The 19,755-nt window shown below is 41.6% G+C and overlaps 1 protein-coding gene across 1 annotated transcript in view; it reads left to right on the top strand.

The window, feature by feature from the left end:
* Nucleotides 1–19,755, top strand: part of Mrc1 (mannose receptor C-type 1) — an 89,474-nt gene that overhangs the window by 43,948 nt on the left and 25,771 nt on the right. Inside the window, exons 10-16 of the mRNA XM_048460855.3 lie at nucleotides 5,022–5,137; nucleotides 8,314–8,462; nucleotides 11,290–11,489; nucleotides 14,908–15,035; nucleotides 15,849–15,936; nucleotides 17,120–17,264; nucleotides 18,738–18,779. Coding sequence (XP_048316812.2) covers nucleotides 5,022–5,137; nucleotides 8,314–8,462; nucleotides 11,290–11,489; nucleotides 14,908–15,035; nucleotides 15,849–15,936; nucleotides 17,120–17,264; nucleotides 18,738–18,779 — 868 coding nt within the window. The remainder of the gene's footprint in view (nucleotides 1–5,021; nucleotides 5,138–8,313; nucleotides 8,463–11,289; nucleotides 11,490–14,907; nucleotides 15,036–15,848; nucleotides 15,937–17,119; nucleotides 17,265–18,737; nucleotides 18,780–19,755) is intronic.

Below are 19,755 nucleotides of genomic sequence, written 5' to 3'. Positions count from 1 at the left end.
AAACTACAGACATAGTTTTATAGGCGTATGGTTACTGTTTTCCTGTCTGCTGAGTAGCTCATCTTCCTCTTTTGTCCTTTCTCACTTCTCCTGAACTGAAGGCGAAGTGAGAACTAATGGTGTTTTCAAGAGTGTGCTGCTGGGATCACATTACCCAGTAGCAAACACCACAAGACAAGAATGTATGATGTGTAACCTGGTGTAGGACAAATAAGCTGGAAAAAAAAACCAAAGCAATTAGAAAAGTCTCAGGATGGGAGACATGTATGAAGGGTCTTAACAATGGTCAAAATTCATCCTAATTTTGCATTTCAGAAAGTTAGCCAGAGAAGATGTAAACATTTCTTTTCTTTTGGTATATGTGCATGCTCATGTGGATGCACATGTGTGTGCTGCTGTTCGTGCTGTGTCTTGTGTGCACATGCGTGTATGGAGGCCAGAGATCAACTTGGGTGTCATTCTTCAAGTACTATGTACAACTGACTCCCCTCTTTCTGTGTCTGTGTGAATATGTTCCCCCCCCCGTGTGTGTATGACTCCTCTGTGTGTGTGTATGCCCCCCTTCCTCTGGGTGTGTGCGTGCCCATGCACGTGTGTGTGTGTGCATGTGTGTATGCATGTGTGTTTTAAGATGGAATCTTTCACTGATCAAGAGCTTATCAAGTAGTAGGACTAGGCTGTTTGGCTAGTGAGCACCAGGACTCCACCTGTCCCTCCACCATCCCAGCACTGGGATTACAGGTATATCCCAAGCTTAGATATTATATGGGTTTGGTGGATGAACTCAGGTCTCCATGCTTACAAGGTAATCACTTTACAAACTGATCTATCTCACACCCTCCCTGTATAGATTTTTCATCAGCAGAGGCAAGGCTAGCATCCAGGCCCTTGTCTCCAAGTCAATATACTTTCTTTCATTACCAGCACACTTAATGGTCTTTGTGTAACCATATACACATGTAAGAGATTATATGCCATTGCCATTTTCTAACATAATGAACACATTACTTCTATATAACTGATATTTTATACACATTTCCTATCAGTTGCCACATATGTACAACCTGATAATCCAATTTAATCATTACATAGTAATAAGAAAGTAAGGGAATAACTTATCAACACAGTTATTCTTAAGTTCTAATAAAATATACAGGAAAATTATAGTCTTATTTAGAAAGAAAAGGAACCTAGTGCTCAGAGAAATCCTTGTGGCCAGATTCAAAGTTGATGGCATTTAGTCAACTCTTTGCAATATTCTTTTAAAATTGTGTGTAATAAGTATAAAACATAGGACACAGCTCGAGATGGGATAATTGAATGAATGTCCAAAGCAATTAGTTTTAGGGAAAGAAGCAAGGAAGGCAAGGGTTACTGCGGTGTAAAGAATGCATAGTGTAGGATTTTTGAGCTCATCAGAGTCGTCGAAATGCTGAAAATACTGAGAAGAGCCTGAGTTACCTGACCAAAAGTGTATTTCTTACTTCAGCGTAAAATGTCGTAATACACATTGACCTGCCTGGACTGGAAACATCACTATGTCGTGAATCGTTGATAATACTGTGAAGTGGCATAAAAAAATTAAAATTTTGAATTTTTTATGTCACAGAATGAAAAAGGAAAAAGAAAACACTGGCCATCAATAGTGACTTCCTCAAGAAGCTGGGAAGACCACGGGGAGATATAATAAAGCACATTTCGTACCTGGGCATGCGTGGTACACAGGCTTTTTTTCTGAGAGTTTAAAACCAGAAGTCGTTTTGCTTCTACTGATCTGAAGTTTCACATTCTTTTTCCATTTTGGGAGAACATGCATGTATGCTTATGTGTGCACATTTTGTGTACATATGTGTATGCAAGAGGAGGCTATTCAGCAACCTCTGCTATCATTAATGAGAAGGTTTCTCCTCTCATTAAACACTGACTTTTGTTTGCTTGTTTTGTTTCACCATTTTTCTTTTATTGAAAACAGATTCTGCTCTCATACAGTTTCCCCTCCCTCTACTCCTCTCTGTTCTCCATGCCCCTCCCATTCTGATCCACTTCGTTTCTGTCTCTCATTAGAAAAGGACAGGCTTCCAAGAGATAACAATTGAACATGACAAAATACAATATAATATGATGAAGCAAAAGCTATCATATCAAAGTTGGACAAGGAAAGCCAACAGAAGGGAATGGGTCCCAAGAGCAGGCACCAAGAATCAGGGACCCATTCTTCCACACACTCGGGAGCCCCATGAAAATACTCAGCTAAAAGCTGTATGCAGAGGACCAGGAGATGACCCATGCAGGCCCTGTGCTTGCTGCTTCAGTCTCTGCGAGCTCACAGCTGTCTCGCTTAATGGATTCAGAGGACTTTGTTCTCCTTCATCCCTTCTGGCTCTTACATCTCTGCCTCCTCTTCTGTGGGATTTCCAGAGCTCTGTGGGGAGGGATTTGATGGAGAAATCCAATTTAGACTCTCTGCATAATGTATGACTGGGGGTCTCTGCTTCTGTTTCCATCTGCTGCCTTGGGGAGCTTCTCTGATGATGACCCCACATGGCTTCTTGAAACAAGTTCTCTGCCTGGCCTGGAGCTTATTAAACAGACTAGAGTGACCGGTCAGCACCAGGGATCCACCTGGTTCCTCCTGGCCAGTGCTGGGATTAGGAGACCTGTCTTCTGTTCCAGGGGACTGAACTCAAGTCCTCGTGCTACTGAACCAGCTGAGCTGTCTCCCTAGCCTCAGGGGACTCCACTTTGTGTTCTATGCTCCCAGAATGGGAGTGCTAAACAAAGAAGTTAACCAAGGTGGTTCTGAACCACTTTTGAGCCTGACATATAATGTAGTATTAGGATTTTCACGCAGGAGAGTTAATGAATGTGGCATGAAAATGCATGTGTTTTAAATGTTAACAGAAAGAAAGATGGAACTGAGAACAAGGATCAACCACCGCGTAGAATCGTGTTTTTATTGTGAGGCAATAAATCCTGAATGTATTTTATTCCTATTATACATTTTTTGACCCATTTATTTCTTGTTGTTACTGTGTGGAATAGAATTCTTCATTTTGAGGTCTTACATTTACTTTACTATTCTTGAGAAATGTCCCTCGTTCAGTCTGTTCACTGGGCTTCTGAGACTTGTTTTGGGTAGATTTTCAATCTCCTGTTCTAGTGTCTTTTTTTTCCCCTCTGTGCTTTGTGTGTGTATGTGGTTCACGTGCTTGCATGTATGCCTGTTCACGTGTGTGTGTGTGTGTGTGTGTGTGTGTACCTTTGTGTGTCCTACATTAGTGCTGGGTATCTTCTCTGATTATCCATTTTTGCTTGCAGAGGCAGGGTCTCTCACTGAGCCTGGAGCTTGCTAATTCTGACTGCCCTAGTTGGTCATCTTACCCTGGGGTTCTCCTGTCTCTGCTTCCTGAGTGTTAGCATTACAGGTGGATGTTACATCTGCCTAGCTTCTACACGGGTCCTGGGGGATTTGAACTCTAGTCCTCCCATGTTCTCAGCAAGCACATTTTCCCTAGTACTAGTGTTCATGTTTTCCTATGAATATGTTTTAAGTTTCTTTTTATCTTGTTATCCCTCTATCCAATTTGCTATTTCTCTCTGAAACCCTCTTTACTGTATTTAAGCTGATTGTTGTATTTTTAACTTCATTTCTGTCTTTCTTTCTATTCTAGAAGTTCTGTTTTGGTTTAAACCTTCCATATTTTGATTTTAATTTATTAAATCATCTCAAACATGATTATTTGTATAGTGCAGTTTTCTGATTGTTCATTGTGTGAGCTCGGTGATTCTTACCTACAACAAGACATTTTCCCACAGGGTTTCTAACTTTGGTTTGTGAGTTAGTGCCCATCTGCATTTCTCTCCTCTCTCAGGGGCTCCTACCCTCCACGTCTTGGTTTGAGGAAAACTCTCTATTGTTTTGTATTTTTCTTAGAATGTCTCTTTTGTGAAGACCAAACATTCCTTTGTCATTCGGTCATGGATTCTCGCACAGTGTCTGCAGAGCAAAATTGGGACTAGACCCTATCTCTAGTACAGTCTTGGCAAGTGATTGATCTTTGCAGTACTGGACTTAAAACCTAAAGTCCCGAAAACACTAAACAGTCACTCTACCACTGAGATACATTCCCCCACCTTTGGTTTTTCGACAAGGTCCTGCTATATTTAGCCCAAGCTGACATCTAACTTCTAAATCTCCCAAGTTCTGGCATTACAGGCATACCTGGATGACATTTATTTTGAAACTTAATATCCTTTTCTGGTATCTAACACCCCAAACAGATAACATACCTATTAACTTGGAGTTGTGTGGTTAGAATTTTTATTTTCTCTTGCCATAGAAGCTCAAACACTGTGCTATGGGAGGACCCTGCCCCCAGCCCTCAGTTTGCATTTGATACATTCCTAGTCGCCCACAAGCTTAGCTTTCAATTTAGTTTCTTTTTTTTTGTACCTGTAGAGTTCTTCTCTTCCTCTCCCTCTCAACTCCTGCTGGCAATTTAAAATTTATTTGCATGATTTTATGTAGTAGTTTGTGTACCTGAAGTAGGGGCAAGCGATGCCATTAACTTATGTTGTCTGAGATTTGATGTGCATTCTCCAGTGGCCGGGCAGCACGGTTTTATGTTCATCATTTACCTTTGACATCAGTAGACATCTAAGGTTACAGCTCCTCAGGCTATTTCCAGGGATTATCTCATGGGAAATAAATCCTAGGCTGTATCGTTGAGTTTCTTCAGGCACCGGTCACAAGCAGTGTTCCCTGGAGGCTGCATCGGAATTCAGGACAGCTCTCCCTTCATTTAGCGCCGTCGTTTGTCGTGTGAGGAACGATGTCGTACTGTGCTCTTTGTTCTCAAGCATCAACAGTTCCTGTTGCATCTGATATCATTCTGATTTGTGTTCCCTAGACTTTCCTGGTGGCCAAATCATGTTGCCTGAAGGAGTCATTTAAAAAATATTTCCTAAAAAAGTATGCCTGACAAATCTCTCATTTGTTTGTTACTCGATGACATTTGTAGGGCTGGAAAAGGCATGGTTTCTACTGCTACTTGATTGGGCACACCCCTTCAACATTCGCTGATGCAAACCGAACATGCACAAATGAGAAAGCTTACTTAACAACGGTTGAAGACAGGTATGCAATTATTTTTAATTTGGTCTAAGATACGTCAAATAGTGAAAAGTGTTCAAAAAGATGTAAGAATTACCATGCTATGAATTTTGAAGTGAATAATATATGATCTTGAGTCATGCTTTATAAAGGTGGAGATGTTAAAAATATTCTTATTTGGTGGCTTAATTGAAAACATTATAAAAGTTCTTTGTTACTTTTATGAATCTACTTACTTAAAGCATTATTTTAAGAAAGGATCTTGATATGTAGTCCTGGCTGTCCTGAACTTGCTATCTAGATCAGAGTGGCCTTGAACTCACAGATATTTGGGATTAGAGTGAACCAACATGATTGGCATCCGTTTATGGCTATTCTGCTGGATGTATGTTGCAGATCTAGTGTTTTCTAATCTGTTAATTGTCAAAATTTTAAAGCAAAAAAAGATGTGTTCACTGACCACCCATTTTGTACTTTTACCCCTGGCTTTGTGGAAGAAAGAAGCAGAGAGAGGCCACACCAGCTCGCATGCATGTTTTCTGCATGCATACTCGCAACTCCATCAATTCCGTAATCTCAAAGGTGTCAAGACTTCCCTCACCACCCAGCAACAATCCTTCAGTGACCCAGCTCAGAGTCTTCTAGTCTAATTCAGTTCCTACACTGTCTGCTTGGCAATGTCAACAGACCACACAGGCCGAGGGTCTAGTCCTCCAGGCTGTACTCTACCCATGCCAGGTCCAGGTTGCAAACCCTCAGCTGTTTTGCCTGCATTTCCGAATGACCAGCTCTAGAAAGGCATTCCCACAACCCAACACTGAGTTCTCTTCACTTGTTTGACCCTCTCAGAGAACTGTGAGAAGCACTTAGACTTCCTGATTTTCTTAAAGGAGAGGACCAGGAAGATGGCTCAGTGAATATAGTGCTCACCACACAAGCGTGAGAAGCTGAGTTTGGATCCTCAGCACCCAGGAAAAAGCCAGGCATTGTAGTGCAGAGCGAGGACTCCAACAGGTCATTGGTCAGGCAGCCTGGATGAATTGGTGAACTCCAGGTTCAGTGAGAGACCAGGACTCAAAGCACAAGGTGGAGAGAGATTAAGGAAGATAGCCAGGGTTAATCTCTGGGCACACAAGTGGACGAACATGGAGATCCCATCTTCTCTACTGTCTCACCACCCTCCAGGCATCTCCACCTGCTCAGTCATGGAAAAGCTTTCTGAACACTGTGTGCTGTTAGAGAGACACCGTCGCTTGAGGATGCTTGCTGATAGACTGAGCAGGGGAACACAGCACATGTCAATATTCTTCTGTGTCTCATGCTACCTTCCTCTCTCCAGGGTCTGGCATGGAGACTCCCTGGGATTGATAGTGTGGGTCTTATCATCTGCTATTAAAGGAGACAGCTCAGAATTAAAGGCCTGAAATTATGACCCCACCTCCTAATATATAACACATACATAACACAACATCTGCAAATAATCTACTAATTCTTTCTATCCTTCTTTTATTTTAACTACCTAATTAATTAATCAATTAAGTTTTGCTTGGCTTGGATAATAGATGGATAGGCCAAGAAAATCAAATAGAAAATAGAGAATTTTTTTTAAAAAAATGGAACTTTAACCTCCGAGGACTCATCCATCTTTGAGATTTATTTGTTTATTCTTTTTATTTACTCTTTGCAAAGCTTGGATAATACACTTAAACTTCAAAAAATTTAAAAGTTATCAGAGTTTCAATTCTTCAAGGCAGACTCATAATCCACAGAGCCCTGCTGATGTTAAATATTCTCTGATAAGAATAGATAGCAGAGGATTGTGTTTCAACATGTACCTTCCTCTCACAGTGATGAAATGCTAATATAAACACCTGACCACAAGACACAGCTACGTCTTATCTTAGGACAGAGGAGGCAAATTGTTTAAGTACCGTGGGAATACATTCTAGACTGTGCTGTGTGATTGGTTTGCTAAAAATCACCCACAAGAGAATTATTCTTTATGTGTTCTCTGTGCTATTTCTGTTTAAGAATTCACTAACTGTCATTAAACTTGCTTTTCATGTTTTCAAAAGTAAATTGCCCTTGTAGTTTTTTTATTTATTGTATGTGGGCACCTGGAATTATTTGGACCATGGTTAAATAGAATGTCTGCTGGTTTTAGCATTGTCCTCGGGCCTCTTTGTTCTCTCTGAGGCTCTCTATGTTCTTGAAAATTGAGTGCCTCTTCTCAGAGCCATTTCTGCCTGTGTTGTCTGTGTTGTTTCAAGTTTTTCAGCTAAGACAAATCTTTGTTACCTTGCCTCTCAAAGTGAGGGGGGAAATAAATATGATGGCCCCATTTGTAATTATCCTTGATAAATCCCTCTACTTCTATAATCAATAATTGAGCAGGGCACTTGGCCTGTGTGAAAAGTGGACTGATTGTTTCAAATGATTTTTAAAATGGCTATAGTTTTCTCCTTTGTATTTTCAAAATTCCCTTAAATTTGGTGAAGGCCACTATGAGGGCCAGAGAAGGATGATTTGAGTCTAACTGAGTCAGCTAGATGCTGTTCTTTTTCTTTACAAGCTTACACTTCCTTAGTGAAAAGATACTACAATTTAAATGACGGAAAGCTCTGATTACTGAATGACTTTCTCCAGGAAGATGTGAAATGTCTCTTTACTCCAGATCATCAGGTGCCATGATTCCACGCAGGTCCAGCTTGGTGAATCAGTGACGTCATAGGTTCACCTAGAGGAGGAGGATGTGTGTAAAAGGTTACATACATGAACATGGCACATTCATTGACAGATGTCTTACTGCAAACCCATCCTAGCATGAGGCCTCATGAAAGCCGTATCCCTGGTGCTCCCTGGTCAACATATAGGCAGCTCTATTGAGCTGTCTGTTCTCCCTAGTAATGTTTATTGCTTATATAATCTCGGGGAGAGGCCCTGTGAGTCTTATAACTTTCACAAATTTCCTGAGCTTCCTGAGTCTCCTTAGCTTACTGCATCAATGAGCTGCCGCCTCCTTTCAAGAGAGACTCTTAGAATCCAGAGGAACTAGCTACAGAATAGTAATGCAGTATTTTTGAATTATTATTTAAATCATAGCTTGAACAGATAAGTGCAGTGATTTTCATGTTGATAATATAAGAAATTTGCATAAATGTTTCTAAAGTTTAGTTGAATTTATTTATTTTTTTTTAAAGATACGAACAAGCGTTTCTGACTAGTTTGGTTGGATTGAGGCCGGAAAGATATTTTTGGACAGGACTTTCAGACGTCCAAAACAAAGGGACATTCCAGTGGACCGTGGATGAGCAGGTGCAGTTCACGCACTGGAACGCCGACATGCCAGGTACGCAAGTGCTGTGTTCGGAGTGGCGTTCCCTCTCGTCCTTCAGCAGAACCATTGGTTCTCCACGCACCTTTCCAGATGCAGTATGGAAGGCAATAGTGTTGTCAATAACCTTTATGTTTCTTTTGCTCTTTGTTCTACCCAGCTTGCAGCCTTATAGGGCAAAAAGGAGGAAAAAAATTGTTAAGTAATTTGGGACTGGTGTATTTGAAAGGATGCAAAAGTCCAAGTACTCACAGATGTTCTGAATATTTACCTAATTTCTGAGAACTCAAGGCTCTATAGAAAGTAGATGTAAAAGTTCTCAGTGAGACTGGATATGAATATTAATGCATTTGAATGAGGGGACTAAGGGGTTCTCATGGGGAATCATTGTTCTAGTGTCTTTTGTCTGTCTTTATCTTTAGCCGTTTTCGTGCCTTGAATTTTATTTTATCATTCTAAGAATGACAAAGATCATTTAAGTATCTTTATTTAAAAGATACAGAAATTGGAACTCAGAAATCACAGGACTAAAAATGCCCAAGCTTAGATTTGCACTAATCTGGGTAGTCCTCAAGTCCTAGTTACTTGGTTTTGGACCAGCCAGCTGCCCTCGCCTTGTGACTTGCTCTCTCTAACTGGAGATCATAAAGGACCTCTCTAGCAGAACCTGAGAGCTCCTTTATCATCTTCCTACACTGGCGTTACTGGTTATTGATCTCATTGGATATGACTTCACTCAGAAAGGTCAACACCCTTTACAGAAAACAAATCACTGTACTGGGTTTGCAAGTTCAAAGAGGGAGAAAAGCTATGTGTGCGCTCGCTACTTGGTCCGGTCCATCACATCCTATTCACCAGTAATTCTTTGAATTTACTTCTCAGCTTTGAGTGCGGAACACATGTGACTAATCAGATTATTGTTTGTGCAACTGCCATTTGATTGTGAAATTATTAAACATTATAGGAATTGTGAGGTTCCAGATCATGTAAACAAATGCATTTGTTTGTTTGTTTGTTTCACTCCTGGTGAAAGTCACAGTTCTTCTTATGTAGCTTTAGTTTGTCTCTGTTACTTATTCACCAGGAGGATTCTGAGCGATGAACCCTGAAATGCCTGTAAAAATAATAATTCATTAAACTAGAACCATAACTCAGTCATGACCACTGAGAATTTTGAGGACAAAATCTCTCGTATACTCCAGAGTTAGACTGGGAACTCGCAATGTAACTGGTAGAAGTCTCTATGAAGCTCACTGTGTAGGCTGGTCTTCATCTCAGGATTCTCCTGATTCAGCCTTCCGTGTGCCGAGATCACATCCCTGTTGGAAGGCACGGCTGGCTGGTGGAGGTTGCAGTCTCTCAGGGCCTGGTAGCTTTTTCCATAAGCTCACCAACATGGAAACCCCCTGCCAGCCCCCAGAGAAGCTTCCTGCTCTCTACCTAACCTTATCTGGAGGATGTCTGCAGACCCAGGGTGCCTGACTTACTCTCAAGCGTGACCCTTGGCACAGTTCCCTGCAAACGCTCTTCCCATGAAGATCCACATGGTAATTAGACAAGTATTCTAGCCTTGTCTAATTGATAGGACCTTACTGTGGCCTACAGAGCCTTGTGATAGGATAGTGCCACTTAATGCAAAGTAGGGTTTGTCCCCAGGCTCCCCAATCCTATATATTCTTTATACTCTGAAATAAAGTTGAGCTGTTTTACCAAAAGCAGTCTCCCAGAGGGCTGTCTCCATTTGTGCTCACAGCTCCATTTCTGCCGTGGCTTCTGCCCCTTTGCCCTTGCAGACTGGTGGCCAATAGGGCGAGAGGGAAAGGAGGATCCACAGAGCCCTTGCCGTCAGGCCCCACCACAGCATATCCACTTGATAGAAAGATGATGTTTTTAGCTCAAGAGATGTTGGCTGAGTGCCCAAACGTTCAGCTTCAAGAACAGGCAAGACATTTGTGTGCCTTGTCTGAAATCGAGAGCGACGAACGACTCTTGTGATCATTCATCTGCTGCCAGTGCCAGTGGAAGACTGTGGATGGAGGCGGATGGCTCTAGGAATCTGAAGCAAAGGCTCAGGTGTCGGGAACTTGGGGACTTTAGAGGAAACATTCTAGAAAAGATACATATCCCTGGAACTGTGATAATAAACGTCTAAGCATTTAATATTCTTTGAAAACTACATAAAAAGATTAGCTCCTCTTAGCAGCAAGCATCTTGATGTTTTCAAACCTCTATGTTACTTATTGCTTCAATGACCACAAAACAGAATGACAAAGTGTCAATGCCACTGTGATCATTGCTTGGTTTTTATGGACTTCTTCATGACCTGCATCCCAGCTCTGCCCAGCAAAGTTTGCATTTTAAGATGAGGAAACAAGAGAGCTTGGAAACCTTATCCAAATTCTCCAACTTAGACGGGTCTTGTTTGGAAATCTATCACGTACTTTTGTTCTGAAGAATGAAGTGACCATGGCAGGAGACGAGAATCTCAAAAAATTAAAATAGAAAGGAGGAAATCAGACAGAAGGGCAGGAAGGAAAATCCATTATGCTATTATCTTTTCCATTATAGCAGAAATATTTTACCATTAAATGTCTAAATGTGAGCCACTCAGCCAGATGTGAAAATATAAAAATGCTTTCAAAACTCCCTACATGTATGATGGTCATTTTGGAATATAGAACACACAATGAAAGGTAAAGATACGGTAACACAGTTTCCAAATGCTGCCTTTCATTGTCACATGTAGGAATGTGCCATGCTACCTAACTGCTCTGCCTTTCTTGAGCATGGCAGGTCTACAGGAAGAACCCACTGATTGAGTTCTACTTTGTGTTTAATGCAGGAAGAAAGACGGGATGCGTTGCCATGAAAACTGGGGTGGCAGGTGGTTTGTGGGACATTTTGAAATGTGAAGAAAAGGCAAAATTTGTGTGCAAACATTGGGCAGAAGGAGTGACTCGGCCACCAGAGCCCACAACAACCCCTGAACCGAAATGCCCAGAAGACTGGGGTACCACCAGCAAAACCAGCATGTGTTTCAAGGTAAGTATTGCTTGCTAAACTAATGAAATATTTGAAATACTCGAGAACTAAAAACAAACAAACAAACAAAAAATAAAGCTTGCAACTCAGGTTCCTCTTGCAGAAATTTTAATCTGGTTTTATTGATGGGGAGTGCCTTGGATAGATACAAATGACTCACTCACCGAGACCCGGAAACAGAGGCCACAGCACAGACTGGATCTTACCTGTGACATCATCTGCTTCATTGTTGTCTTTTCCTCTCTACTTCTCCTATATTTCTCATGGCTTTCCAACCCTGTCCTGTGCTTGCGATTTTCATTTTGTTGAAGAATTTGTTCCTCCTTTCTGTAACTTCTGGGGTCTCACATGTGCCCTTGCCTTCAAGCCTGGGCTTTAAGCCAACTTGAATGATAAGCTGGTTTATGATCATGCTGCATCAGCATTACAGCGCTCCCGCTTCACTATTTGATTTAGCCCTTAACGACTGTAGTGAAGGAAGATCAAAGTATTGCAAGTACGAAGCCCCTCAATGCCTTTAAATGTATTCTGCCATTATTTTTATATATTCTTAGATCGAACCCTCTGTTTTCTCCTTTTGCCACCAAGTTCATTAAAATAAGCAAGCAGTCAAACACAAATAAGAACAAGACCAGAAACAAAAGCAAAACAAACAAAAAAAAAATCACATCTCTAATGGAATAAGGATGTTGCCATAATCGTCAAAGAAAAGTTTAGATTTATTTTAATATAGAAATGTCTTTACTATTTAATGGTAAAGTCTTATTCTCAAGACCTCTATTGTTCAATCCCTTTCAGAGGCACATGGCCCTGACTCACTTCAGGAGACAGTTTGGTGAGATAGAGGAAGGATTCAGTCAGAGCCTAGGGTTGTAGCTCAGGGGTAGAGTCCTTGCTTAGTGTGTGAGAGGCACAGGGGGCCATTTCTAGTGCTGAGTAAAGAACGCAATAACTTGTGAGAAGATGAAGTTGTCTGAGCTCCAACCCAAGAAGGGCACGGCGTGTCTAGTTGAGCTGGTCACCCCTATTAATAGATTCGCGGATCTGTGAGGTGTTTAACCTAGTTTGGCTGGTCAGAGCTTATCATATAATTCTCCTGAAAGGAATATATGGGGCCAATATAAGAGAGGATTTATAAAATCAGTTCTGGAGATTTCACATCATTATTCCAATGCTAGACCTACCATCATACAAATGCCTGAAGGTAACAGGCTGTGGGGGTTTACTACAGTAGAATTTCTGTAGCCATGCTGGGAACTAGGAGTTCCAGTAGTAACAAAACTCGGATGTTCACCAGATCCGATTATGCGCATCGGTATGAATTATGTGGTTTCAGAAAGATTTGGATTAGTGTTGGTTTACATATGTACAAACTATCCCTATAAATACTAAGATGTGGGAATTAATTAAATTCAGTGTATAGTTAAGGAAACCAGAACCAGAATTAAGGTGTAGGAGCTGAGGTAGGGTTGGGGACCTGCTCTTGCGGAAGCATTTTTTTTTTTTCATTTTACATGCCAACCCCAGTTCTCCCCACTCCTCTTCTGCCACCCCTCCTTCTTCCCCCATCCCAATCCCCACCCACTCGTCACAGAGGGTTCACTTACTCATGGAGCTTAAGTCATTCCCAGGACAAGGTGTAGGCATTAACTGCCAAGGCGGCCACACGCATAGGACACTAACCCCCTCTTTCGCAAGCCTGTGGTGCTGAGAGCCCTGACTCACGAAGAATAACAGAGGAAAAACATGGAAAAATCAGTGGCTCCAGTGAGCTCCTGAACTGTTTACATACAGGCACTGATGCAGTTTTTGAGAGACGTTGTATCTTTCTTGGCCCAGGTATCCTTGACCTGAGGACAGTCACCAAAAATTGACCTGGGAGAATAACTCCTGATTTTTATGTCTCAATGCCAGCAGAAGGAAAAGATGAAGCTATTTGTGGGGTTATGCAGAAACAGAAACACGCTTTTCTAAGGGGAATTATAGAAAAATGAGAAATTGAAGAAAGCAAAAATATTTTTTTTTTTTTTAAAAAGGGCAACGTGAGAGTAACTCCCGAGAGGGCAAGGGTTCCCCAAAGAGGAAAAACAGTTGAACTTCTTTGTTCAGGGGATTTTGTAGCTCTGTGGCAGAACCCGGACAAAGACTAAGGTAATTTCTTTAGTTGACCAATTAGATGACCCCACTCTCTGTGGAGAGATGGTCATGTCCTGTTCTTGGGCAGCCAACCCAATTAGCAGTGGGTCGGGGGGCGGGGCCTCTCTTTATTCATTCTTGACATCTGCTTTGCTAGTTATCGACCTTGACTTTCTGCAGCTGCCAGCCACTGGCTGCTGCCGCTGTCTCCATCCATGCAATGTGATGATCACTGGTCCAAACACTTCTTGACTCTCAACAGCCATCACGAAGTAACTGCACTGATTGTCATTAACTCTGTGGCATGGTCTAGGCTTTTTCCTGGACTAGGTAGGCCTTCTTAGCCGTTATCTTCATCTGTTCTGCTTAGGTGCCTTAGAAGATGCACGAGAAGATAGTGATGCCTTCCATAGTTCCTCAAGGGCTCCAGGTCTTCAGACTAGCGGGCCTAGCATCACTAGCTCAAGGCCCTGTCCCTCCTCTTGTCTGTTTCCCATCCGTAACATCTCTTTTTGCCTGAATCCTGTCTCACTCCAACACGTGAGCCACTTACCATTTTAGCCATGAGTCCCTTCCTTTCCCTGCTACAGTTAACTAGCTCCTGCATCGTCCAGCATGTCCTACACTACCATCCTAGATCCTATTTACAGTCCCCTGCACATAAGTATTAAGACCTAGTACTTTGTTACACGGTTCGTAAAATTTAGTTTAACTCTTGGCCATTTCTGTCAGTGAGAGTCTGCTATGGGATGTGTTCTGATAGTTGGAAAATGTGTAAACTTGGGGAAAAGAGACGCAGTTTTTGAAGGACACCAACATTGCTGAAAGCTTGCCAGGATAGTCATTGTTCAAACTAAACAGGATAACAGAGGGAACAGCGATTTGCTTATTCGTGTTTATTTAGTATCAAAATGTTATTTTTTGTGTCCCAAAGCAATTTTTCATACTTCCCCAAATTACTTTCCCTCTCTTCCACAATGAGCTGTATACCCAGTCTGCACGTGTTCAGTTTGCAATATTTTAATCTAACTTCTCCTGTGCTTTAAACTGCTTTTATTTTCTAATGCTTTCTCAATGAAACCATAACCCCTAGCACTGGCCCATGTCTAGCTATCCAAGTAGGCACTCATAAATTGATTTTCAACCAGGAGACCTGCCTTGTTTAAGACCATTGCATTGCTTGCTTTTTCTATAAAAGAAACTTCATTGAAGGTAGATGATTTATTTATCTTAATTTGCTAAGTTACCACATGTAAAGCCATTTCCAAAACCTTTTCTGTAGCTGTATGCGAAAGGCAAACATGAGAAGAAGACCTGGTTTGAATCTCGAGATTTCTGCAGGGCTATGGGTGGAGAGCTAGCGAGCATTAAGAATAAAGAAGAACAGCAAGTGATATGGCGGCTGATCATGTGAGTCCCTCTTCCCTATAGCACTTCTGTCTGTTACCTATTTGGTGGCTATGATGCTGAGAAAATATTCACATTTCTGTATCACTTCACAAATCCATAGGCTCTTTTTGATTAAATTTCATTTCAAAACCCTTTAATAGTTATAAATCTTGGAGTCAGTCACTCTGTAAACGCATAAGACCTTCAGTACTTACCTGAATTGATGGCCATCTTTCAATGCTTTACTATGATACCCCTAAAATGATCAGTTTTCAGGGTATTGATGAGTGGGGCCCAAATTCACATTCTCTTTGTCACTTTTGCTGTGGTATGACTTAAGAGTGACAGAGTTTATTTTGGCATATAGCCTAAGAAGTGGTTTACTTCATCCTGGCGAAGCCTAATCACAGGGAGACCGGCTGCTCACATCACATTGCAGTCAGAAAGCAGGAGATAAATGGGATGCTCAGCTTGCTTTCCCATTATGTAGTGTAAGACACCAGTCCAGGTGACGGTGCCACCCACTTTTAGGGCATGTCTACCCACTTCAATCTAATCAAGATAATCCCTCACAGACATGTCTGAAGACTCACAAAATCTAGATCATCCCTTGTGAATGTGACCAGAGACTTGTTTGCTAGATAATTCTAGAACCCATCAAGTGGACAGTGTTAGCCATCAGAGACATCTTCTGTAAAACACACTTAGTTATTAATCTTTTTGCTTATGGATGATCTAAAAACCTGTTTCAGAAGTACCTATCAACTCTTGATGGTCCTTTGAATGACTAAAGTTCTTTCAGAACACAGCATGTACTTCCTCTGCATGTTGCAGGACCAGTGGAAGCTACCATGAGCTGTTTTGGGTGGGACTGACCTACGGAAGTCCTTCAGAGGGGTTCACCTGGAGCGATGGTTCTCCTGTAAGTAGTTTTAAATGCATCATTTTCTCCCCTTGTAATGTATTTATTTTGCTATTATCATTTGATTTAACTGATGTTTTATCAAGGTAAGTAATTAAGATAATTTTTGATGCAAAATAAACACAAGTGCAGTGCACACTCACTGCCCAGCCCTGGTCTCCATGTACTCTAAGCTAAGGGGATAAAAATACCATAAAGAATGAGAAGTCAATCACCACTTTCTATAAAATAGCTCCGTTCTGTACAAACTCAGCATGTAGGTTGAACGTCTTCACAGATGTTCTGCCGGGGCCTTTAGCTCGGCGCTACTGGACTTGGTAGCATTACAGTTTTGGTAGCCATTAGAGTCAGTCACACTGCTCCAGATTTGAGAAGTGGGGAGCTCTGGCTTTTGCTGGCAACATTTAGCAGCCCTGGTCATCATGGGAAAGGATATTTTATAATATCAGTGCCTCCTCAGAGCCCACAAGCATCGTTCAAGTCTTAGTGAGGTGTTTTATTTGGTAGTTGCATTGATGTTTGGATTCCATGTTTGTGTTTATAAAAACAGATCGTAATGCTTGATCCAAAACCCTTCAGACAGTGAAAACTATCAAAACCCAAATTACCAAACCCAGGGCCCCAGCATGTCTCCCTTGTTCTTTGGCAACCAGCTTTGGCAAAGGATGGTTGTTCTGTCAGCCACGCTTTATAAGCCCCTTTTCTTCTTTAAGAAGAGTTAATTATTTTTCTGTAGCTTGTGTAATGGAGGGAAAGCTTCCAACAACTTACTGAAATACTATCCCTTAAGAATGGCCTGTAAATTTAGGAAATTACAACTGCTGGCTGAGAAGTGGAAGTTCCTTGCTAACTTTTTCCTATATATAAATCCCCCTTCTGTAGCCCCTGGATCCACTTCTGTTTAATGAGAATAAAGAAAATGTTATAAGAATCAATTCCCTACTCTAGTCAGCTTCAGAAGTTTCCATGTAATAAAAACTGTTTCTTCCTCACACATGTCCATAAAATGTTCTTCCAGAGCTAAAAAGTTAAAGCAAATGAATGAAAAAATTCAAGCATCTATTTTTCCATTTGGATTTGCACTGATGTGCTATATATGATTAATATCTGTAGCCTAATGTTTCTAACACAGCATAGCACCCTGGCTTTGTGGCTAATATAGAGTATAATGTTTCCAATATAGGTTTCCTATGAAAATTGGGCTTATGGTGAGCCAAATAATTACCAAAATGTTGAATACTGTGGTGAACTGAAAGGCGACCCTGGTATGTCCTGGAATGATATTAACTGTGAACACCTCAGCAACTGGATTTGTCAGATACAAAAAGGTACGAACCCTTCCCCCGCTTCTCTTGGATCACAGAGCTAGTTTTTTGACCCCCCAATATGTTCCCTCCGTTGGCACAAACAAACAACAAACAAAAATACCAGCATCAGGGAAGTGTCAGGCCCTTATTTCACAGGATAAGAATGAAGGCGTTGAGTACAGATAAATGTTCCAAAGGAACAGAAGATCAAAAGGCCACCCGAGAATCCTGGATGAGAGTCATGTCCTCAGAAATGTTCCCACCAGCAGCTGGGACTCTGGCCACACTCTGCCGCTGCAGGGGCGAGTGGGAATCAGGCAATGCAGTTTCGCTTTCTGGAACTTGCACCCTCTGATCGTCTACTTTGTCCCTGACTCAGGTAGATGCCCCCTCCAAGTCAGAATATTCTAATGTTCAAAACACCCACTAAGAACCAGCAGTGTGAGGAAGCCCCTGGTGTTACAGGAAGCACCGTGTTATTATTTAGGTGACTTGGGAATTACCGCAAAGCCAGGTCAGGAACTGAGGCAAGAGGAGCTGGGTTAGGACAAAGCAGGAAATGGGGAAGCTCACCCTGGACTCAGAACGTAAGTACATTGACCCTATTGCAGTAGATGAGCAGAACCACATTGCCCTCTGCTGTTGGGGAATCATGGCCTCATTGTACAGTTAAGAGGCCTGCTCGGTACTGCCCTCTGCTGGCTGTATGCACATGTTTCCTTAGTCGGGATTAGCGTCCCGAGTTTCCAGAGAAGAGGACTCAGTAGGCTGCATTTTAGAAGGGTCTCCTCCTGCCAGTGGCTCGCAGTGGCCTTTTTATGTTGTTGGTAGCTTTGTTTTACTCTGGCAGATAGAGGAATGTTATCTAGGAGGCTATTACCCATGCCCTGGATTCCAACAAAATCCAGAAAGAAAAAATTACCTTTTAAAAATTCCAGTAAGACATACATTTAATAAGAAAAGATTCTTTAAGAAGAATGTATTTGTGACTTATCCATATATGACTCACATCCAATACTTTCAGATTATGAACTGTACATTATTTCATAACCGCTACTAAAATATCTATGTGGAAAATTGTTACGTAGTGAACACTGACCACATATCAGCAGTTTAAATTTTTCTGTGCTGTTTACAGACATTGTTAATCCCTTATTGTAATTGGAGGGGCTGGGATGAAGACCAAGCAGTTTAATCCTGTGCCTCGGATTGGAAACTGGGCTCCATGATTCTAAAATTAATGTTCTTTTATTTCCTTTATATGGCACTATTTGGGCCCTAGGAAATGCCTTCCCACTTATGCTGGCCACTATTCAATTTATATAGGCTACAGTTCTTCCTTTTTCCTTTCATTCCTTCCCCACAGTGTGGTGTGGATCGGAGGGAAGAACGGGGACAAGTGTGGAAAACTGTCAAGGTTTTATTGACACAGGAAATTCGAGGAATGGTACTAGCAGATGCTTGGTAACTCTATATGTTGTTCTTATTTTACAGGGAAAACATTGTTACCTGAGCCCACACCCGCTCCTCAAGACAGTAGGTGTCTCTGTGTTTTCTGATTTCTTTATTATAGCCTTTTCTGACGCCTTTCTCTTTCTAATGAAAAAAAAAAATACCCTGGGAGGATGGCGGGCAGAGATCTTAGTATCTTAGAGAATTTCATGAAAGGCTGGAGTTTTGTCTCCAGAAAGCAGAGCACACACACCGGTTGCCCTGCTGACGTGATTCCCTGTGACTTCGTGAGTAAAGTCCAAGGACCCAGGGTTTTCTGTCGCCCGCAGCCAATGAATTGTAGCTTGATGGCTCAAAACAGCACTGTTAGTCACTGAAAGTTCTGGAAGTCAGGAATCTGAAATTGGTTCTTCTGAGTCAAAGTACAAACCTTCACTCACAGGACCACACCCTGCAGAGGTTCTGGTCAGTTGCCTTCACTATGTTCCTTGAATTCTTTTCTAAATGCCCCCTGGTTCCTTCTTCACACCAGCCTTGTAGCTTCTTGGTTCAGCGGTCGCATTGCCTCCTTGTGTATTGGACCTTCCCTTCTGCCTCCTTCTCTGAGGGCACTTGCATTAGTTTTAAAACCCACCGAGATAATCCAGGATAATCTTCCCTTCTCAGGATCCGTATAATCACATTTACAAAGTCCTTTACATTGTAATCTGAGGTACATAGGCTCCTAGAATTAGGTCGAAAATGTCTTTGTAACCTTTTGCAATATAGAAACGTAAAATTTCATGCTTTGAAAGAAGTCTTAGAAGCCTCCTTCTTCATGAAGGAACTGCTTGGTACTCCAATTCTGCTGTGAATAAAATGGCTCAGCAGTTAAGAGCTCTGGCTACTCTTCCAGAGGTCTTGAGTTTACTTCCCAGCACCCACATGGTGACTCACAACCATTTGTAATGGGATCTGTTTCCCCTTCTTTTGTGCATGAAGACAGAGCACTCATATACATAAAATAATGAATAAATGAATAAATGTTAAAAAGAAGTCATTTCTTTTTCTTTTTCTTTTT

Source organism: Myodes glareolus, chromosome 14 (genome assembly GCF_982192425.1).
Source record: "Myodes glareolus chromosome 14, mMyoGla1.1, whole genome shotgun sequence".
Classification (NCBI taxonomy): Eukaryota; Metazoa; Chordata; class Mammalia; order Rodentia; family Cricetidae; genus Myodes; species Myodes glareolus.
Note: the sequence above shows the minus strand (reverse complement) of the source record. Positions and strands in the feature narration are given on the sequence as shown.